General features: G+C 33.4%; 2 protein-coding genes across 2 annotated transcripts; both read right to left on the reverse strand.

The window, feature by feature from the left end:
- Positions 1–1,034: 1,034 nt before the first annotated feature.
- LOC111404066 (IQ domain-containing protein IQM3-like) lies at positions 1,035–4,251 on the reverse strand. Its single transcript, XM_023032790.1, has 9 exons — positions 3,843–4,251; positions 3,479–3,593; positions 3,285–3,350; positions 3,077–3,165; positions 2,638–2,725; positions 2,322–2,468; positions 2,145–2,237; positions 1,899–2,000; positions 1,035–1,717 (listed from the first exon to the last, which is right to left on the reverse strand). Exons 1-9 carry the CDS (start codon positions 4,043–4,045, stop codon positions 1,226–1,228), a joined length of 1,395 nt encoding a protein of 464 aa, XP_022888558.1. The 5' UTR covers positions 4,046–4,251; the 3' UTR covers positions 1,035–1,225.
- A 6,013-nt stretch (positions 4,252–10,264) lies between these two features.
- On the reverse strand, positions 10,265–16,288 carry LOC111404719 (IQ domain-containing protein IQM3-like). The gene is made up of 10 exons (XM_023033485.1): positions 16,062–16,288; positions 14,098–14,580; positions 13,868–13,952; positions 13,640–13,705; positions 13,392–13,480; positions 12,865–12,952; positions 12,522–12,668; positions 12,319–12,411; positions 11,532–11,633; positions 10,265–10,942 (listed from the first exon to the last, which is right to left on the reverse strand). The coding sequence occupies exons 1-10, from the start codon at positions 16,286–16,288 to the stop codon at positions 10,487–10,489; spliced, it is 1,836 nt and encodes a 611-aa protein (XP_022889253.1). The 3' UTR covers positions 10,265–10,486.
- Between the last annotated feature and the right edge of the window lie 7,846 nt (positions 16,289–24,134).

Here is a 24,134-nt window from a genome sequence, read left to right on the forward strand (position 1 = left end):
TTTTCCTACATTTTAATTATACGTTCTTCAAAATATTATTATTCAAAAACATCATTTTTTATTTTTTTTTCAAAATAATGGCCATCAAATATGGCGAAAAAACAAGGCAAGTTTTTATTAGTAAGAGTGGACGATTTTGGAGTCTGTATATAAGAGGAAGAAAATTCTTTGCACAAAATTCTGAAGAAATTAGTAACTCTTGATTGCTGAAATTCACGTATAGAAGTTGTAGGTAAAACTAAGAACGTGATTTTTATTCCAATTTGTGCATGGTTCAATTCCTCAACAGATGAAAAGAACTAAAACAATTTTTAGTTGTTTTTTATTTTATTTTATATTTTATAACTGGGTTTATTTGACATGCACAAGAAATAATTGTAATGAGAAAAACTTGAGACGAATATATATTTACTCATGGCACAAGGGACCATAGATGTTCCCCTTACTGGTTTAGTTACCATGGTATATTGCATGTTCTGTATTTGAATTTACTGTTACTTCGCTATTTTTTTATTGCGGTCGATTGATTAATAGTTCGGTAGTTTGTCAGATTGGACAGTTAGATTGTGATTAGTTTTAAATAATTAATCAACCAATAATTACCTAGACATTGAACTTTCAAGTTTGATTCAACGTGTTGACGGATTTATTTTCCTTCTTCGTAAATATATATGTTGTGAATCTTACAAAATGAATAGTTAAAAATAAGTTTAAGAAATAGAGATCAGACATGAATTGTGAGATTTTAATAAATTTTAAAAATTCTCCTAAATTTAGGTGTCCCCAAATTGAGATTTTAGTAGGTTTTATTAAAATCTAAATATTCTCAATAATAAGGATTTCATTAATAAAGAGATTTCAAAATATTTGAATGGATTTCAAACTTAAAAATATTTGAATAGAACAAACTCTTTCGAGATTTAACCATTTTGAATGAGATTTTTATGGATTATGTGAAAATCTATTCAAATTCACACAATTCGCTAAAATTTATGATCTTTTAAAATTCATTAAAATTTTAGTTAAGAAGAGCAGATATGGAAGAATTATTCTATTACTCCACCGTATTCCGTAAATGAAAGTGTAATACTTTCCTAGCACATTTGCTACACTAGACTTAGACAGCAAACGGGATTATGAAAGAAATAATTTAAAATTTCATCTACTGTCCTAGGACACTGCTACTCAGTTACATACTCAAGTCCTTAGAGCTAGAGAGTAAGCCTTAATTGACCTTAGAGGAAGTATCTGTCTCAACAGAAGGAGATAGCTGACAAGCTTGTTGGATTGTAGGGATTGACGATGAATGAGATCCTATGGGAGAGAGGTTAGTAAGTTCCAAAGCTTGTGACCTCAATTCTGGAGGGTAATCTGCAACACAACCAATTCTTGGACCAGCACCTGTTGACCATTTGCGCGAGAGTTGATGGCCTAATTGATACGACTTTGCGGCTTTCTTGGAGTTAATTCTTTGCAGTATTACTTCCTTTGGTACATCCGCCCTAGGGCTCTGGAGACCACCGGAGAGAACCCTCTTGTACTCAATTTTGACTTCAGTTCGAGAGGCTTCAATTGTTTCTATAGACGGGTTTCTTTCTTCTTCATTTGGAAGACAAGGTTGAACAGAATCTGATACAGATGGACGTTCCAATATAGACAGATCTTTAGCCAATTTTCCGTTGTCAGGATTCTCAGAATCTTCATTTGCCTTCCTGATCTGATTAAATAAGACACAGGGCGCACTATTAGGTGGAATGCTAAAATCATAACTCCAAATGACTACCATTCAGAAGATGAAAATCCGCGGTTACCTTAGAAGCTACTTATATTCACAAAAAGCAAGCACCTTGTTCAGGCTTTGTAAGTAATACTCAAAACAGAAAATGTAGATGAAGTACCTCAACTTCATCCAGGTTGACTCCGTTTTCCTTGAGAATTGATAAAACGCTCTCCAGGGAATCATCATTGGGCTTGTAATGTCCACTGTAAGGTGAGATCCACTGAAGTAAAGTGGTTGCATTAGATCATAATGTATTAATGAGAAACCTATTCTAAATTAGCAAATTGTATTTTCAAAGAGTTGAATTGGACTTCAATATGTCAGGACCAAAGACTTTGGATAATGATTAGTGCCCAGACCGTACCTTGAGCACTCCATCTTCTGCCATGAGCCTCCCAGCAGCTAAAGTAGCCCCTCCCGCGAGGAAACTAGAATGATGGAACAATCCTTTCTTTTTCTGAAGACAATAAAAAATATAGATGTGACAATAAATCAAAGTTTCAAGTCATGCCTGTACTTATAATTTCCTTTTAGATCTTACCTCTCCAGTGTAGAGTTTCTTGGATGTGCTCACCACAAAGATCCATTTCAAATCTGGTGATCCTATGTTCGTTTCGAGGGGTTTTCCAGATTTTTTGTGCAATATTTTTCCATTAATCACCATGTATTCGTAATTCTCCCTCTCTTGCTGAACATAGCAAAGAAGAATAAGAAACGAAACAGAGAATACTAATTAAAATTCATGGATTGGAACAGAGCAATTAAGACAATATAATCAAGATGTTATTAGAATGGTTGCATCACTGTTCACGTGCTGCATCCATAAAACTTAAATAAATACAGTTTCGATCACATACTGGTCCAAGATACTTGATGTGTTGTCGACGAAGCTTTGATCTTGGGCACTCTTTAAGATCGACCTCTCTGCCATCTCCAAGATCCAGCCTGTGGATAAATTGAAGTTTTAACATCTTTTCCTCTTCAGATTATAGTTAACCAACTACACACCAGTCCAATATAAATAATTAAACCAATATTGTAGCTTCCTACTCAACATTTTGGGCCTAGAAAGGCATGAAAGATTACTCTGGGTACAAGTTTATGATCATCCCTCGCGTATCTTCACCACCGATTTGGTCCTCTCAATATTTCATTAACGGCATAAGAGTATGACATTTATTTTCCCTAAATCCACTAGACATGGCTGGCATGCTTGACCACTTTAGATAAACTATGATACTTTCCAATATAAATAAAAAAATATTAAGACATCAGATGAGTTCAAACTTGTCTCACCACTGGAAGAAGTGCTGACCAGCAGTACTTTTACGCCATTCTTCATAATACAAACGTAAGCTGTGTCCATAACGGTGCCTTGGATCAACCTAGATAATGTACATAAAAATCTATATTAACTCTAAAAATACTATTACCAGATAATGGCAGATAAGCTTATAATCAAATGAAGTTCACAGCAGGGGGCATGAAGGAAATAGTAACTCACAGCTTCAATCCAGTGGTTGAAGGCCAATGTTTGTGCCTTATCATCTATAGACAAACCCCTGCCCACCTGTTCATATATTTAGTTGAAAATAAATCATCAAATGCAATCCATTTCTAAAGAAAAAAACTTCTATTGAAGCCACTAAATTGCTAATGACTTTTCCATTATATAAAAAGGTCACAAGACTTTTATACCCTAGAAGCATTCAAACTGACACGACTCCACCGCGAGGCTGCTGTCTCTGGCTTCAAGAAGTCGACATAGGATACAGTACTGTGATTCAATTGTACAAACTCTGTCGCTTGCCACCTTCGATTTCACCACGAGAAAAAAACATTTATAAATAAGAGAGTGAATTCAATTGCCACCTAAACAGGTGATCATAGATAGCATTATTCTTATTCATATCTATTAGTATATACTACCGGGTAATGCCCGCCACTTGATTCATTATTCGATAAATCAGAGAGTCCACTTCTACCTAGACTAATCAGCGCTGATGAATGTACTATTATTTTGCACAATTAAAACAAGGGGGAAAAGAAAAAGAGAAACAACCAGAGCTCTTCAGCAACCACAGCCGAGTCGGCTAACTTTCGACGCGTACGATAGCTCCGGTAAAACTTCTGGACCTTCGTGGCCGCACTCCTTGGGCCTGTTTCCGGAACACTAGACCGTAAAGAGCCCTCCCATTCGCGTCGGCCGGTGGCCTTGGATTCAACTTCATGCTGTTCTGGTGCGTCATCACAGAATCCGGGCATCTCGAAGCTCCGAAACTCAGCGTTGCAGATCTCCGATTTGCTTGTAGGAGTATAAGAAAATGAGAGCTGTTGAAGGTTGCAAGAGGATTCCACCTCCAGTTAACACAGCTCAATCAACATGAAGATAAATCGGAGGTGACTCGGTGAGTTATATAGAGAGCCAGAGGACGGGTTGTTACGTGCAATGGGCAGCAATTTCCCGGTAAACATACAAACCAGACAAATTTTCCCTTTTTTTTTTTTTTTTTTTTTTTTTTTCCAAAAAAAAACAAAACTTTTTTTTTTTTTTTTTTTATAAATTTTGATTTTTGTTGGTGAAATCTTTTAAGTGGATAATAAATCCACACTTCGAGCAACGGCAACACCTATTGTTTTCTTACATTAATGTTTTTCAGATGCATATTTCTCTTTTCTTTCTAAATAAATAAATGCTTGTTACACAGATGTTTTAAAATTTCTTTTCTATTTTCTATTATATGGTCCAAGTGCCCCCACCCACTTGCAATTAATTTTAACTTTTAGCTGTATTTCCCTGAATTTTTGCCTTTTTAAGTCAGGACATAGAACTTCCAAATCATGCACATATTGCCTACTGTTGAAATACTTCTATTGTCTTTTATTTAAAATTTTCTATTAATGCTGTGGGATTTAATCTTGAAAACTGTTATTTGTTAGTTTATTTCTATCACAGAATTAAAATAATGCCCTTTTGCTGACTTGAAAGAATAATTATATAAGTTGACCTCATGCATTCTTGTCCACACGAGTCCATTTCGTAGCAAGGAGGAAAGAGTAAGAGCACACGTGGATGAAATTAATAAGAACAATATTGATGAGTAGTACGAAATATGTGAATAATAATAAGTATTAGTTATGAATGTGTATTTTAATCAAAATTAATAAATTATTTATAAATTTATACTCAAACGGAAGCTCGTTTTAACAGAAAAATAAAAGTTATTTTTAGAATAAGTAATTTTACTTGGGTTACCTATCAAAAAATAGAATGTGTAATTTTACTTGAAAACAATTTATCCAAACACAATTCCAAGCAAACAATTAGTGAAAAATAGGGTTCGCAAGGGGACGGGTTCGGGACGAACCACATACCTATGTCGTTACCCGTTTAAAGCAGGGCGGGGCGATTGCCACGTTTACATACCCGTTTAATTTTTTTTTATAATTTTTGATAATTCATTTTATTACCTCATTCATTCAAGTAAAACAATAATATAATTATTAAATTTTATAATTAATCTATTTTAAAAAATTAAATTAGTCAAATATATTTGATAAACTAAGGTTTTCGTTGTTTATCATATTTTTTAGATAATCTTAGTTGCCATCTTTTATTAGAATTAATGAAATTTCATGGAGTTTTTTCATCTAAAGTATTGAATTCTTTATAAAAATATTAAGCGGGGGTCGGGGTGTGTCTCCTGTTACCCAGCCTGATTACCTGATTATAACACAAAATATATTAAATAGAGACATACATACGATAATCTAATTTTATTTTTAAAAAAAGGATACATAAGGATACATACATACCCTTACTCGTCATAAATAAATCAAGGATAAAGAAATTCACATTGCACTTCAAAATGCATTAATCGATTATTTGTAGGATGAACATATGAATTCTGAGAATTAAATTGCAAAAATTTAGCGATTTCGTAATATCGTCTATCCAAATTCGAAATGCATTGTACTATTTTCTGACGGCATGATTTCATATTTTCGTTGTTGTAGTATTTTTATTAATTGTTCTATATTTTTTATATTTATTAATGAATTTAATTTTTTCTGTAATTTAACATAATTATTTATTTAGTAATTTATGTATTTATGAAATAATTAAATAAATAACATTTCAAATAAGTAAATTATAAAGAATAAAAAAAGGAAATAAAATGGTTAAATACTGTTCATTTGATGTAATTTTTGGTGTAATGATTGGAGATGAATTTTAGTTTGGTGCAAGATTTAGTGCAAAATTTGGTGCGAGGTTAGAGATGGCCTAATAATAAAATAGAGTTTGGGAGGGGGGCACTGTTATCTATACACCCGTCCTGTACCTGCTTCAGAGCAGGTCTGCACGGATATTGAATTTGACGAATATTTTTGCTATCTTAAGTGAAAAATAACTTTTTTATGTTTTTCAAACTTGGGGTGTTGTACTAAGTAAGTCGAGTGGTTACAAGTCAATGTTCAAAGTCAAGACGTCCCTACATGAAGGCTACAGGAATAATTCAACGTTCAACATGAATGTTTCTAGTTTATATTTAACATGAGATGATAAAATTTGAAAAATGACTGAGCATACTTTTCAAAAGGCGTAAGAATGGCCTACTCGTTGTCTTCGGAGGCAGATCTGTCTTCTCGTTTTTAGGGATGGCAAGTCGGTCATTCCGATTCTGCTCTCATCGAGTATTTTTGTCATCTATTCCATCCGACCCCATTTTTATTTTATATTTTTTTTTTACTTTTATTTTTTATTTCTTTAGTTAGTGAATATTACTACTTTTTTCTAATTTTTAAAAACAACTCACTTTCTATTTAGAAATGGTAATAAATCTTTTATTTTAGTTTGATAAAAAAATAAATTTGAAATTAACTTTAAATGGAGCAAGTAGCAAATAGTCGGGACTATGATTCTCATATCCGTAAATACCCGCTTCGAACAATGACTCTCGCCTCGTAGTCGTTCTGATTAGACGGGTAATCCCCGTCCCATTCGGGGCGGTTTCTCTCGGTGTCATCCCTACTCATTTTTTTGTCTTTGTTTATATGTAATCTATAATTGTTAAAATATTTTAGAAATTTATTATGCAAATTATCTTTATTTAGAACGTTCAAGAAATGAATCTCTTTAAATGAAGTATTCGGACTTGATGGTATTTATTTGTTTATATTCTTAAAGCTAAGTTTTGTTTTAATCTTTCTGAATTTTTGTTTATGGGTGCTATGTTGATTATGTTGCATAGCTTAATATGTGCTAATTAATTGAAATATTTATTATATAGCAATAACGCGTAATTATCGATATTCTTGTAACTATATTTGATAATTTCAACCATATTGTCACCAACAGTTCCTACTTAGGGAGAAATACTTCCATGGTGGTGTTGCGAATGTCCTCTAAGAAAGCGCCATCTCGTCGGGGTGGCTCACCACCTCGGAGTGATGGTGGACCACCCCGACGAGGTGGCAGCTCGGCATTGATGGTCGCACCATTCACGTGATGCGATCCTCCCATGGAAGTATTTGTCCTACTTAGACTACAAAATAAGAATTTAAGTATAATTTGATAATAGGATTCTGATGAAATTGACGAGTTCTTGAGTTTTTTATACTCATGTTTGTTCTGTCAAAAATAATTAACCTTTTCAAAAAATTCCGTTCAAAGAAAGGTGATACGATTTTCATTTATCTACATTGACCCTACCATAAAAATACTTTTTTACAATGATTTTTTTTTCCCCAACAAACTTATCTTTCAATTCTTTATTCTGATACTTTTCTGTCTCCTAACTATGATTTTAGTTTACACTCAATTAATTTTCTAATACTACTAAATTTATGGAAACAGATTTATTCTCCGTGTTGGGTCAAGATTTCCCATCCTCTCAATTCATTTTTAACACATATATCGCTTCTGTTTAGCGTGTGAAAAAATTGTACATTATGATATCAATAAGGGTATCTATAATATACATGTGGAGTTCTATGATTGGAGAATTGAAAAAACTATTTTTCAACTTTCCAATGATATTATGTCACTTGTACATTATAAATATTACAATGTACATGCAGCATAACTCAAAACAATATATATGGGCAATTTTCTACTCTTAAAAGTTGTGTGCACAGAACATTTTGCAGTCGAAAAGACTAATATGTCTGGTTGTTAAAATTGTACATTGACCGTACTAAAAATTATTAAATTGGGTAGTTATAGGAATAATTAAACAGTCAATCCAAAGATAAATATTAATATAAAGATACGTGTGGAAATTGTATTACAAATTTGCAAGGAACTTTCCCAGAAAGTCAAACGATCTAAAACTTGACTCGTAATTGTTGGTTTGAGAATTTTTACTCTTTGAATTTTGGGCCTCTAAACTTCAAGTCTGAACTCACGAATAACGTTTCAAGGTGAAAAAATTCATTTATTTCTCGTCTGTCTTATTAGGTGAAACAATATTTTAAGTAGGTGCTTAACACACAATTTTGAATGGGATTGGAAGGTAATATGCGGAAGATTTTAGCTTATTTTTTTGTTTAATTCTTTTTCAATCTATCTAATGATAAAAAAAAGGAAAAGATAATGAAGATATAAGTTATGGTGGAATTTTTAATTTTATTTTAATGCATAATTATTAAATATTAATCGTGCATGGAAATATGTAATCTTGAGCCACGTCATCTATTCCCTTTATTTATTAATTGCACTTTATAAGTGTTTAAGACTTAGAGTTATGTTGTTTGAATAGAGTTTGTGGACAGGGTTAGTGTCAATTGTTGGGTTTTTTTTTTTTTCACACTGTCCAATGAAATGTTGATACGTGTCCCACTGTTTTTAAATCTTGTCATCAACCTTGTTTGTATCACATAACTCTAAGACTTAAGTTTTAAACGACATAAGCGAATAAATTAACAAGGATTATGCTTTTGTACCTAAAAATGGTATATTTTAAACGACATAAGCGAATAAATTAACAAGGATTATGCTTTTGTACCTAAAATGGTATATAAGATATTACATAAAATTATGTGAATAGAAAAGATTTGATGAAAAAGTTATCAATATTTTAAACTGACAAATGATATAGGGAAAGTGCTACATGTACATAATTGTCTATATAATGGAGTCCATAATTACACGTGACACTGGATCCAATCTTTAATTCAAATCTAACACTTGCACATCCTCTGACAAAGGGACAAATAGTCATTTTGAAAGAACTTATTGTAAACTCTTTCAGATATAAATCTATCTGATTCAACAATCGGATAATTGTCACAACACATTATGAACATTATTATGTGCAATAATTATGTATAAGTAGAATTTTCCATGATATAGTGATATATGACATTGTGTAACCCATTATGTAAAATTTGATATACATGTAGCTTTAAGGTCCAATTAACAAATATGTCTGCTCACGTACGACACATTTCATGATGGTCCATAAAATTTTTAAGGAAAATTTTTAATTAGTCAACTATTTTTAGTGAAAAATGAAATTTACACCAAAATTTTATAAAATACGGTCATTTAGTCATGTGAAACGACTGTAGTGAAATTTTATTAAGACGGCCTCTAAGCAATAAAAACGAAATTTACTGAGTTAATTACACTACTACAAATATTTAGGGGACCAAGTCGAAAAATCAATGTTATATTGTCGGTAGAAATTATTTCCAAAAAATCAAGTGTATTGTCTAGTCATCCTTTTTTATAAATGTATGTATTTTATTTTTTTTATTTGTAAGTAATTTTTTGACTCGTATGTAATTTTCTGTATCTTATCAATTTTCAATAATTTTTATGATAATTTACAATTAAATCATGTTACAATATATGTAATTTTTTTCGAATTATAACTTATGCTATTTGTTATTGTTACTAAAGTATGTGTAATTTTTTGAAATTGTAACTTATTTAACTCATTTAACATCATCATCCACTCCCACCACGACCATTATTATCGTCACCACATTACCAAATCATCATATCTACACCATTCGATGCCACCACCGTCTAGTGAAAATCACCACAAACCGGCGACCAAAACCAAAAATACAGCAAATAACATTTTAAAAATTAAAGACATAATAAAAAATTATAAATTTGTAATCAACTAATCGAACATGCCACCATCACAACCATCTCATTGCCATATCCCCACTATCACCATCACCATCACCGCCACCCTGCCTCGCTCGTATCCAGTCGGACAAATAACCACAAAACCAATAATTTCTGACCGTTGCCAACTTTCCCATCCCTACTCACCGTACAAAACAGTAATCTTGTCCACACACAAATCTCAAATCCGCAATCAAAACCTTACAAAAACCTTAGCGTTGTCATCGACCTCCACCCATCAGATTGTAGCATTTTATTTATTTATTTATTCAGAGCGAAATTTGATAGCACTAAAGAGTAATAAATTTCTCGCTCTAAAAGTGTGAAACGGGAAAAATCACTTAAAACATGAATTAAAGATACTTGTTCATGAAACAGAACATAGTTCCCAATTTTCCTTTGAAGATTTTACAAAGAAGCAACCGGTTCCATTCACTTTCTCAAACAGCATACAAAGAGAAGATCAGATAGATCATAGTAAAATAGCAAAGCCCACAGGAGGGTATAGGAGAAGCTGAAATAACAACGCTAAGTTAAGAGCTTGTGGTGTCACCATTTCTAAACTATGCTGGATAAGCGGTAGGCGAAGCAAGAGCAGAAGTCAGCCTGGGAGTTGATGATGACGGAGATGCTCTGGGGGAGAGTTTGCTAAGTTCAAACGCGTGTAACCTCAATTCTGCAGGATAGTCGGCAACACAACCAATTCTAGGACCAGCACCCGTCGACCATTTGCGCGAGAGTTGATGGCCTAATTGATAGGACTTTGCAGCCTTCTTGGAGTTAATTCTTTGCATTATTGCTGCCTTTGGCACTTCTGATCTAGGGCTCTGGAGACCGCCAGAGAGAGTCCTCTTGTACTCAATTTTAATTTCAGGCCGAGAGGCATCAATTGTTTCTGAAGGCAGGTCTCTTTCATCTTCTTCACTGGGAAGATTGGGTTGAACAGACTCTGAGACAGATAGGTCGCTAGCCAATTTTACATTGTAGTGACTCTCCGAATCTTCATTTGCTTTGCGGATCTGATAAAGAAGACAACACAGGACAGCACCATTAGGGGAAATATTAAAATTGTAACTCCCAGAGAAGGACTGCCATCTAGAAGAAAATTAGCTGCACTATGTGAGGACAGCAAATTCTCATTGATGAAACATCCTGAGCTGTTAATATTGCGCTTATACCCATTAAAGTACATCAACAGCATCTTAAATTCAGGCTGATGCCCAGGACCAGAAGGCTTTCTTTTTTATCATAATCTACCCTTAAGAGGAGTCAAGCTTACCTATGATTGTGTCCACTCCAATGAGAGGCACATCAAGGACTGCATCTTTGGGGGACAACTATTAATTGACATTATTCATCTCATAACTTACACAAAAATAAGTAGCCATAATTAGATTTTTAAAAATATATATAAAAACATTATTCATCATTTTAACAATTTTTTGTAGAGATCGGTTTGTGCAGTGGCCCCCAGTTGCCCTCAGAATCAATCTATCACCTCTATTTTCCCCAAAACTACTTAAGAAGACAGCTATTCACAATAAGTACACACCATTATCTAGGCTATGTAAATAATAATCAGAAAAAATGAACATGCAGATGATGTACCTCAACTTCATCCAGGTTGACTCCGTTCTCCTTGAGAATTGATAAAAAGCTCTCAAGGCTATCATCAGCTGGCCTATAATGTCCACTGTACGGTGAGATGCACTGAAGAAAGTAAAGTACTTGCATGAGATCAAAATGCATTATTGCAACTAAATAAACAAATTGTATTTTCAAAGAGTTAGGTTTGGCAACAGTGGTGACTGCACCCCCATTACTCAGTTACCACAGGGTCAGATAAAACATATATCACACCAAGCAATAGTTTGGAAATCTTGGTTCAGCCTCCCAAATACAGACTAACTCTCCTACTTAACAGTATACAACTGAGCTTCTTAATCCTACCAAGAACGGCAAAAACAATCAAGTACTACTGGTAGGATATAGTGGATGGAAGATTATTACAACAGTTAGCTGGCATCTCCAATAAAATTCCTGCTCGATCATGCTGTTAGTAGGTTTCCCACACACCAGAAATCAAAGTTATAGCCATCAACTTGTAACAACAAAGACAGGCTGAGCCAATAAAACATGTTTGCAGATTATCTGCTTGACATATAAACGAAACCAGTTATCGTGTAAAATTATCGGGATTAGCAAAATAGAGAACTTCATGAAAATTGTTTGACGTTTGTCAGCCTGAAGGAAAAGACAAGAACTGAATAATCTGGGGGACTCGCTAAGTTCAGTATGAATTTAGAGAGAACGTATTTTCTGACACTCAGCATTACACGATGCAAAACACAAATTTGTCACTAGATTTTTGGGTAATCACAACCCCAGACTGTACCTTAAGAACTCCATCTACTACCATGAGCCTTCCAGCAGCTAAAGTGGCCCCTCCCGCAAGAAAACTGGAATGATGGAAAGATCCTTTCTTTTTCTGAAGGTAATTAAAATATAGATGTATAAAAATCAATCAAAAGTTTCAAGATATAGGAGGTTCAAAAAGAAACATCATATGTATACTTCTTATTTCATTTTAGACATTACCTCTCCAGTGTAGAGTTTCTTGGATGTGCTCACCACAAAGATCCATTTCAGCTCTAGCGATCCTTCGTTTGTATGAAGAGGTTTTCTAGTTATATTGTGCAATATTTTTCCGTCAACAATCACGTACTCATAATGTTCTCTCTCTTGCTGACAATAGCAAAGAAGAATAAAACACTAAGAATACTACTTGGAATGCATGGGTCAGAACAGAATGACATTTTAAGAAAGATAGTTAGAGACAATAGGTATCACTAGAATGGTTGCATCACATACTGTATCCATTAACTACAGAAGAATTAAATATAAGTGCCTCGCAGTAAGTAATAAAATTCTAATCACATACTGGCCCAAGATACATGATGCATTGTTGACGGAGCTTTGATCTTGGGCACTCTTCAAGATCAACTTCTCTGCCTTCTCCAAGATCGAGCCTGTACAGAGTAGATATGTTGACGTTTTAGCGTTTTTCCACTTTGTACTATAGCAAACCAATTACACACCAGTTCAAAATAACAATAAACAAATTATATAGCTGGATTCAACATAGTTTTGCCTTCACGGCAATCCCACCCTACATTCGTCCAACTAGAAAGGCATGAAGAATACTGTGACAATTTCATAGATTTGCTTATATGATATATTTTATAATAGAAAAAGCATACAAGTTAGTGATAATCACTGACATATTTTTGATTGTGGATTTGGTACTCTTATATCAGTTCATTAACACAGTAGTGGTATGACATTCTTTTTCCCAAATCCTAGGGTCATTAAACGTAACTTGCATGTTTGACCACCTTTGATAAACTATCATGCTCACAGTAATAGATCAAAATTTGAAGACATCAAATCAGTTCAAAATTTTCTCACCAGTAGAAGAAGGCTTGACCAGCGTTACTTTTACACCACTCTTTATAATAGAGATGTAAGCTGTGTCCATAGCGGTGCCTTGGATCAATCTAGATAATGTATACAACAATCTAATGTCAACTTCACAAAAATTATTATCGTCGAAAGGAAACTATTGAGAAAAGCACGAACTAATGGTAGACAGCTTGCAATTAAGCAAAGGTAAATGAACTCCACAGAAAGAGGCATGAAATAAAGATTAGACTCACAGCTTCAATCCAGTGTTGAAAAGCCAATACTTGTGCCTTAGCATCCATAGACAAGCCCTTGCCCACCTGTCCATGAATTGAGTTAAAGACAAATCATCAACTGTTGTCCTTCTCTAAACACAATAATGAATCTAGTAAATCGGAGTTAAGTTTTCCATCATCAATTATTTTTTCTTCTTCAAAGTTAAAATTGATCTAAAAAGTAACAAGAAGGAACCGGTTTTATACCTTGGAAGCATTCGAAATGACACGATTCCACCGCGAGAATGCGGTATCTGGCTTCAGGTAATCAACATAGGATATGGCAAGCCACCTTCAATTTCACCACCAAAAATGGGAAAAAAATTGAGCAAAATTTACACGCAAACGTTTTTGTGCTTTCCATAATCTAATCGACTAATTCGTAAATCAACACGTATATCAATTTTAGCACGTTTAAGGAAAAAAAAAATGCCTACCAGAGCTCTTCAGCAACCACAGCGGAATCTGCTAACATGCGACGCGTACGATAGCTCCGGTAAACCTTCTGCACCTTCGTGGCGGCAGTCTTAAGGCATGTTTTCGGAGCACCGACAGGGCTCATCGGAGCTCCGGTCGACAGAGAACCTTCCCATTCTCTTCCACCTACCGCCATTTCGCCACGTCCATCCTCGAATTCTCGTCGACCGGAGGCCGGTGATTCAACTTCATTCTTTTCCGGAGCTTCATTCAAGAAACCAGGCATCTCGGGGTACTGAACCTCAGCGTTGCAAATCTCCGAGTTGTTTATGGAAGTGGAAGAAAAATGAGAAGTATCGAAGGTTGAGAGAGTTTGAGTTTGGACCTCCATTGAAAGAGCTGAGTCAAAATATTGAAGAGAACTCGGTGGTGACCCGGTGAATTTTATAGACAAACGGCCTAAGAGTCTGAGGGTGCGGGAGTGGGTGGTTTCGCGTTCAGTGCTAGCAAGTAATTTCCCGGTAAAAATATGAACCGAACAAATTTTTTTTTTTTTTTTTTTTTTGGGTACAGTGAAGTTGTCGGTTTACACTATGTGGACAGTAAAGACTTCAGCGTTGACCACAAAATATTAAAAATAAAAAAATTATTAAATAAATCGTTTGTGTCACCGTATTATTTGGTTGGTTTCAATTACACTATGTGGACTATATTGAATGTGATAGCATTACTCAAATTTTATTGTCTCAAGAAGGTCGACCGTACAGTACAACGATATTTCTAAGATCACGATGCTGCTGATCGAAGAAAGTTAACGTAAGAGGATAACTCAACAAACCAACTTTTTGTCTCCGTTATTAGGTTAGAGTCAGAGACTTTATCAATGAATATGAACTGAAATAATTATCATCTTAATAACTAAACAAGTTCGCATAACACTCGATGTAAATTAATCGTCCAATTACACGTGCTGACAAGAGGTTTAGTCTACGGATAATGATCGTCCTAACATACTTGTCATGAGCGATCTATTAGGATCGAGAGGATCACTTGACAACTGAAGTTCACATGTAACAATAGCTTTTGTTTGACCCTCAATTTTTTACAGACAAACGGCCTGAGAATCTGAGGGTCAGGGTGAGGGTGGGCGAGGGCGTGGTTTCGCGTGCAGTGCTAGCGAGTAATTTCCCGGAAAACTGTAAACATATGAGCCCGACAATTTTTTTATTTTTTATTTTTGGGAACGGTGGAGTTGTTGGTTTACACCATGTGGAAGGCGTCTGACCACATTAAAAAAAATAATAAAAAAATAAAAAAAATTAACTTATTGAAAAAAATCATTTGTGTCACAGTATTGATTGGTTTGCTTCAAATTTCAATTACACTATGTGGACCGTATTGAATCGTGATAGCATTACTCAAATTTTATTGCCTCGAGAAGGTCGATCCCACAATACAACGACCTTTCTGAGATCACGATGCTAATCGAAGAAAGTTCTAACGTAAGGGGGTAACTCAATAAACCAACTTTTTGTCTCCATTATTAAGTCTGAGACGAAAGGCTTCAAGGAATATGAACCGAAATAATTATCACTTTAGTAGCTGAACATGTTTGGATAACACTCAATGTAAATTATTCGTCCAATTACGAGTGTTGATAAGAGGTTTAGTCTATGGGTAATGATAGCGCTAGCGCACTTGTATGAGCAACCTATTAGGATCGAGAGGAAGCACTTGACAACTGAAGTTCACATTCCACGTTAAGCCCCTATTTGACCCTCATTTTATTAGGAAAAATATGTTTTTAAATAGTAATTTTTTGAAAAATGTCTTTCTAGAAAATAAGGAAAAATTTTAAATTTACGTGTAAAATTATTTTATAGGAGAACTTATAGTTAAAAATGAGTTTAGAAAAAATAAATTTTCGACAAAATTGAGCCCAAATAGAGGCCGAGTGACTAGGATGTTATCAACTCTCGAAGACCTTATTAAAGAGCTCATTTCCAGCCACAAGGCATCCTCTCCACGTAAATATACTTTTAGGTTAATTGTATTATGACTCACTAATTTAAGCATCAAACAATCTTTGACCTTCACACGCCCTATTCTTCTGACGGATGACTGAATCCTCCATTTTGCTTTATTTCTACAAGAAAGATAGGCTTTAAAATCAACCAAACTAATCAAAAGATGTCGTGACACATTTACCATCAGCAATATAAGAAATATATTTTCTTAAAATATTTCAATATCTAACTTAGTGATTAATCACTAAATGAGTCGATATGGTAACAAAGAGGCTAAATTTAAGAAGGAACATGTGGTGTTAGTGTAGAATTACGCGTTTAGGATTGTGAAAATAGGAATAAACATAAAGAGAATTTTGGGTTCAAAGTCAAGTCGTCCGTACTTGAAAATCAGCAACAAATAGTGTTCAGTCGTACCGAGCGTGCTGTGCTGTGCTGTCTTTCTCTGTCCTATTATCATTGATTTTTCTAAATTAATTGCATTCACACTAACCAAACAATTTGTCCGTGCTAGACCCTTGTTTGGTCCTCTTTATTTTGAAATACATTTTTCTATCTTATTTTCAGCGATTTATTTTATAATAAAATAATATTACACGTAAATTCAAATTTTTTTCTTATTTTTCAGCCAATCATTCATCGTCAAAAGACTATTCTAAAACACATTATTTTCCAAATAATAGGGCTTAAATATGCTCTAGATAATAAAGAAATTAAATGCACAAATATCTATAATATATAATATAATATATTAAATATCACATCATGTAGGATTATTTTTTGGATGATTTTAACTATACTAGTACTATATTCAATTATTTCGAAAATAAAATAATACTTTACTTTTCATTTTTCAATAAGTAATAAGTACTACAAAATCAATGTCATGTATGAATTTCGTGTTATTAATTCTTAGTTAATTAACATCCGCATTAATCTAAACTCAATCTTGATTTGATGAATTTTGATTTACATAAACTTAAAGCTATTATAGATGAGTTTATTTATATTAGTATATGTAAAAATTTTAATGGGTATTTAGTTCATATTAGCAATTAATTCTTATATGCCAATCGCTGTATAAAAATCATTTTTAGTACTTCACCTCACAAAAAAATTTAATTATAAAAGTTAAGTTTTGAGAGTATAATTTTCTTTTCTTAAATTTCTATCCTATTTCGTTTAAAACTCATCAAATCCTCCCAACAAATTGATATCAAAGATTATTTTTATATCACTTAAAAGTATTTCAAAATAACGTGCAATACACATTCGACTCTGGCTAGTCTAGTAAAGTCACTCAACTCCTTGACAAAAAAAATGGTTCATTTTCTATAACTTTTCAATTAAAAGGTATTGAATTGATCTCCTACCACTAGTAGACAGGATAAAATTTCTCGCTACTAATGTGGCGGAGATAACCTTAAATATGGTTCTTTAAATATATGACTGTTGCAAAGAACCACAAGTAAAATTATCTTGCCATGTCAGCAGTAGAAAATTTTTATCCTCTCCACCGTGGACTGGAGATCAAATATGTTATAAGGTAACATGATAATTTTTCTATGTGGGGTGTGTGTTACCAAGTTCAATGTAATAGAGGACTTAGGGGGATAACAAGTAATGTTAAACATAAACTTTTCAATAAAATAGTTAGATATAATATTAAATTAGATAAAAATCGTAAATCGTAATTTTAAAATAGAAAATGTTGGAGATATTCTTTACCTTTTTAGCAATATCATCCATGTTACATACCGAAGTAATCATAATTCATCTGGATGTCATGTCAACCATGAAAGGATCATACTGTGTGTCCACGTGTTATGGAAAAAATATTCATGCGTCGATCGTCAAGATCTGTTCTACGTTTTTATTTTCATTTCTCATTTTTCTTTTGTAGACTTTTCGGGAAAAAAGGACAATTATGTCATTTGGAAGAAGTATTCTACAAAAGAAAAGCTTGTTACGTGTAAGTGGGGAAGAAAGATCTAGGGAAATTCATGTCTCATTCCATTCAAGTGACTCAACTAGTCTTTTTCTAATTTTTTTAGTACACTGAAATCATTTGTGGTCTAGACTAAAAGTGGTCAAAAAAGGTGGTCACTGAATGCCTGATTAAATAGAGATCGAGATAGAGAGTATAGAACCTCATCGGTTGGATATATTTTGTCGAAATGGACAAATTCTTTCAATAAAATATTTTACATGTAAATTCAAAAAAAATTCCTACTTTTTATTACACATTTTTCAAAAATTCACTGTTACAAAACTCATTTGAAAAAAAAAAAAAAGTTTCAAACATAGGCTAAGAAAAAGGTTAAAGTTTTACCCAACAATAGAAATAAAAAGACAAAAGGGAAAGAATAATTTTTCAAAAAGTTTAAGAAGAGCCCACCGGTGTCTTCATATAAGATAAGATATCCGATATTTCCTTGTCAAGAAAGTGAGGAATACATTATTAAATGACTTTGTCTTGAAAGCCCTCTTAACTTTATTTGCATGTCATTAGTCAATGCTTGTCATTAATTATTATAATATTAGCAAAATTATTATGCAAATCATCTTTACATAATAAAAAAATCTGCCCATGTGTTTCACGTACACATTAGCTGAAATTTCCATTTTCATTCTAAATTATTATAAAAATACAAGTACTTGAATTTTGGAATAAAAATTTCAACAAGAAATTAACTTCGACGAGATTTATCAAGTTTGTTGATCTTATACAGTTGTTTTTATGACACAATTAAATTAATTTCTCGTTACTCGATAGTCACACGCAATAGTAATTTAATTGTCATTTCTACCGAGTGGAAAAGTTACTAAACTTTTTCATCCTCAAATTTTTTCGTCCATATACAAAAATTATCTTATTAACAAAGTTCGATTATTATTGTGGTAGCACAACGTCGTTAGATTATCCAAGAACGTCACTACTAGAAGTACACAAAAAACACGTTGATGATCGACTAATTTTACCGAATCTTAACACGCTAACCATTCGCTTTTAGAGTCGAGTCAACATGCTAAATAAAACGCTCTTAAATACAGTGGCTTCTAGTCTTCTTTTGTTGAAGCATTGATGTTCCATTTGGGTGGCTGTCTACTCATATTTCTTTATGTTTTTTTGTCTATTTTCCCGGAAGATGCACGAATATTTGTTTAAGTTGGCTAAGAAGCAAAAGGTAACATAATTTTCTACCTTTAGGGGACAAATGTAACAGCAGCATCATGTGATACATTCTTAAACAGTAAATACTAAGAAAAATTAAGATTTGAGTAGGTAAAATGTGAATTCAAACCCGTGAAGATTTAGAGTATTTATTACTCAAAAATAATATTATTTAAGTCATTTCGATTTATATTTTTTAATGGGTAGTGAGGTAATTTTGTGCAACTTAATATGCATTAAATTTTACTTTGCATATTGAAAGTATTTATTATATTTTGATTATAAATATACTGTTATTAAATTATATCCGAGCGTTTTAACTAGGCTAGTTTCGATAAGGACCACAAAATAAGATCACAAATATGGGTGGACAATAGGGTATGGATAGGATTAGCAAGTTCTCAAGTTTTTAAATTACATATTTATCCTTTCAATAATGAAATATGCTGCTGAGCCAGGGCTTTTTTGCCCACCCTTTTGACAGATACTCACATGAGTGTGGGGTCGGGTGGGACCTAAGGTGAATTTAAAATGCAAGAAAAGGTCCCACCGACCCCCAAATGTGAGAATAGGTCAGGGAGGGTGTTGACACCCTCCCTAGCACAGCAACATGGTTCTTCAATAATACATCAACTTTTTTTTATAAGTGCACCCCAATTTAATTGTATTAAAGATCTCTAATATTTACTTATTCTTTTTTGTTATCGTGCTATAAAATATGCCAGGGCTTTTTTGCCCACCCTTTTGACAGATACTCACATGGGTGTGGGATCGGGTGAGACCCGAGGTGAATTTAAAATGCAAGAAAAGGCCCCACCGACCCCCAAATGTGAGAATAGGTCAAGGAGACCCTCCCTAGCACAGCAGCATGGTTCTTCAATAATACATCAACTTTTTTTATAAGTGCACCCCAATTTAATTGTATTAAAGATCTCTAATATTTACTTATTCTTTTTTGTTATCGTGCTATAAAATAAGAGACATATACTTGTTATTCTTTTTTTGTCAATTTAAAAATTCAAAGGGCAAAAAGTATTTTTATATATTCTTAACAAAATTGTTGACGAAATCGTCAAGATATGTTGATTAATAAAATATTGAAGATAAAAATGCAATGAGAACATAGTTAAAAGTTTAAAAAAAAAAATTACGCAATTAAAATGTGGTGCACTTATAATAGGATAAAAACTTTCCACTTCTCAGAAGAGGAGATCAAATTCAATTATAATATAACCATTCTAATACTAACACTGTTAAGTGTAAATTTTAAAATGTGTTGCACTTGCAACATAATCATTCTAATAATAAAACTGTTATAAATTTATGGACAGGATTGCCCTTTTGGGTACTAAAATTGGGTTCATTTTTTGAACTGGTTTTCTGTAATTGAGATTTCAATTACTAAATTTCGTCAACCCAAATAAAATAAGATACGTAAGGAATTTTTACACGACTTTGTCAACGGAAGTGTGCTTGGAGCATTCTTCGAAACCATGTGATTTTACGTTCTTTAGGAGACGGAAAGTGAGATTATGACCAAAAATAAATCAAATTATTTGAAATTTGACTCGTGATGTTTGATTCGAAGGATTGCTGGGAGCTGTACACCCTTACAGGCCCCTCACAATGAGGAGGCCCACAATCCACAGTTTACAAGGAGCTTTTTCCTTGATTCGAAAGCTATCAAATTCAACTTGATAACTTAACATTGGAAAATGGACGCTTGTAATTACAGGAGTGTCACTTTCCAAACCCATTACCTTCAATTCTGTAATAATTGAGCATCACTTATTGAAACACAATCATCATGGAAAATACGTTATCATAATCTACGTCACATATTTATTTAAACGCCACTTAAATTATCTATTAAGATGTCACGAACCCAAAATAACCAAATTTGCCGAGAAGAGATTAGATGGCGGATACAGACAATAATGCATAAACAAGTTTAGTTGGGCCCTGATTGAGATAGTGGAGTTGGATGGGATGGACGAGGTAATACACATTTTATAATTTTGTCTATAATCACTGGTGTTAAAAATAAATTTAGATGACAAACACGTATATTCATTTAAATACAAAATCATGCGATCATTTAATTAAACTAGTCTCTTTCCCATGCAATGCACGGGCGAGAGTGTTCTGGAGCATTTTTTAGCGTGTTAAATGTATATTCTAAAATTAATGTTTTAGCATGTTTTCACAATGACTTTCTGGTCCGTAATATCATCAATATGTATGGATCACTACTGTCTGTATCTCTTTTTTTTTTTTTTTTTTTTTTTTTTTTTGGGGTTCCTTGACTACTTCAGTAACTTATGGACTTCGCCAATTACCCATATACGGGATGAGTTAATAGGAAATTTTGTAATGATTAATTTAAAACTATACAAATTATTTCTAGATTTTGTAATGATTAATTTTAAAACTAACTCTACTTAGCTTTTGAACGTGGAATATTTTGGATTGGACCATTTTTTTCGAGAAGTCAAATTGCCCTACAATAGAGTGTTTACTATAAAATTTTAGAAATAAATTATAATAATCAACAAATAGAAATGTCACTATTTTTTATCATACATGTTAATATTAATTGTTTAAAAATCATATAAAGAGATGTAGTCATTATCAAGATCGAATTTTGTGAAGAGATTCTCTAAAAATTGCAGAACAATTGTAGTATAATGCGGTCCATACGTTCGAAGAAAAGAAAATTTATTGAATTAAAAATAATGTATATGTATTATGTGTAAAAACTTTCGAAGGCTTCAATTATTAGAAGAAAACAAAACACAACTTACACACACACACACACACCAATACCAATTTCATTACACGAGAACTTGGGAATGACGTCAAACAAGTCATCCTACAAAATTAATTAGCAAAAACACCAGCCACGACCATTTCATTTCCTTCTAGGATCAATTACAGGAAAGAAGTGGATAAACAGTACAATTTGGTCATCACTTGTTACGATATCAACAGACTAAACATATCACGTTTAGATATTATCTTATGCGAACCCCGTAGCAATGGAAACTACGAAACTCACAACGAGATTGATGCGGAACCCAAGAACACCAATACTAACCCGATTTTGGATCTTGAACCCCAATAATTGAACCAAAAAACCCTAGATTAGCGAAAAACCTAAAACCCCTCGATTACAATTGAAAGAACCCACAATCTGATTGATAGAACGCCACAAGAAGTTGAATCTTGATAAGTTCCAAGATTGTTCAAGAAGAACAATTAAATTGAAAGAATAATTTTCTCTCTATAATATTAAGCAATATCAAAGTTCAAAGGTTTTTACAATGAAAAGATATTCTCCTATTTATACTAATGAATAAAAACGTCCAAAACCATCAAATTATGGTAATAATTTGATTCCATAAGAATTCTATCGAAACTAGAAAATTTGGCCAAAAATAGAAAAATCGCTAATTTTTTTGGCCCATGCCGTCGCATGGTTTAACTTGAGCTGGTCTTTTGATTTTCGGTATCATGCTGTGCGGCCGCATGTAATTTTGCCTGTGCGGCCACATGGTTTTGATTTCTGTCTCCGCTTTCGTCGCTTGATAACAAATTGATCCAAGTCGATTCGACCTTCGACCCAAACATGAAAGTTGCTCCATTTTGAGTCCCGAACATGGTTCCATCCATGGTTTCTTGAACGAGCAATCCCATCGCTTGTTTCACTTACTTTCCCCTTGATCGCGTCATTGGTCCGCCATCAACTATCAACGGGTTTCGTCTAGCACTTGCCTTCGTCAGGCTCGACTCCTGGATCATATCATTATCCATGCATTAGAATAAATTTATCATAAACTTGTTTTCTAAAATAGCAAAATAGATGTAACCAAGACACTGGTTGAGATCATAGACGTTTAAATAATTACTTAACAGAACAAAGTATATAACAAAGATTTATAAACCCAACTGTAAATTCATTGGACAGGAAGCTTACTTTGTTGTCCACATGTAACAATGTCTAACAAGAAGTCCTAATTTTACTATCACAAGTATAAATTCCCTGGTAGTAGCTAAAGCACTATTCAAATAGGTTTCAAGGACAAAGAATACAACAGAGGAAAAAATGCAAAGTCAGAAGACTAAAATTTATCAATAATCAGTCCATGTTCACGGCCTGAAACACGCAATTTTTTATCTGGAAATATCATACGGCCTTCAGCACAAATGCTGCTTCATCCTCTTACTCTTCCTAATTGGAAAAAGTTTCATCAGCATATTCTGTTAAACTAAATTTCTATTGGGGCTTCTACTGCGATTTGCACCATACCTATTGCTGCACATATCAAATATTATAAAGACACATTTTGTTAGACTACGAAGCCAATCATCGACAAGCAAGACACAATGTCAACAATACATTGTATATCAAAATCCATTGCAAAGCTATACAACTCACATCCCCAGAAAAGGAAAAGAAAAAGAATGGGAATATGTCATAGAATTTTCTAAAGGAAAAATTGCATTACTGGTGTCCCACGTTCAAAAATAAAATAAAATAATAATAATAAAAAGTAAGTTGGTTCTCAATCCTTCAACATTGTAGAACAATTGGTCCTCAATGATAGAAATGTAGGAGTAAAATGGGCTGAGCTGATTACCATGCGGCTCATTTTGTTATTTTTTAAAATTAATAAAATAAACCAAAAACGAGTCAAAAAAAGAAAGTTGACCCACGAGTTCAAGACGAGTCAGCTCGTGGCTCTCATGGGCTGAACCAAGTCAAACCGGTGAGCCGCTCAGCTGATCTGCCACCACTATAGAAACTATACAGTTTTCCTTTAAATCATGGTGTGACCCTCGCATGTCCAACTTC

Source organism: Olea europaea, chromosome 11 (assembly GCF_002742605.1).
Source record: "Olea europaea var. sylvestris chromosome 11, O_europaea_v1, whole genome shotgun sequence".
Lineage (NCBI taxonomy): Eukaryota > Viridiplantae > Streptophyta > Magnoliopsida > Lamiales > Oleaceae > Olea > Olea europaea.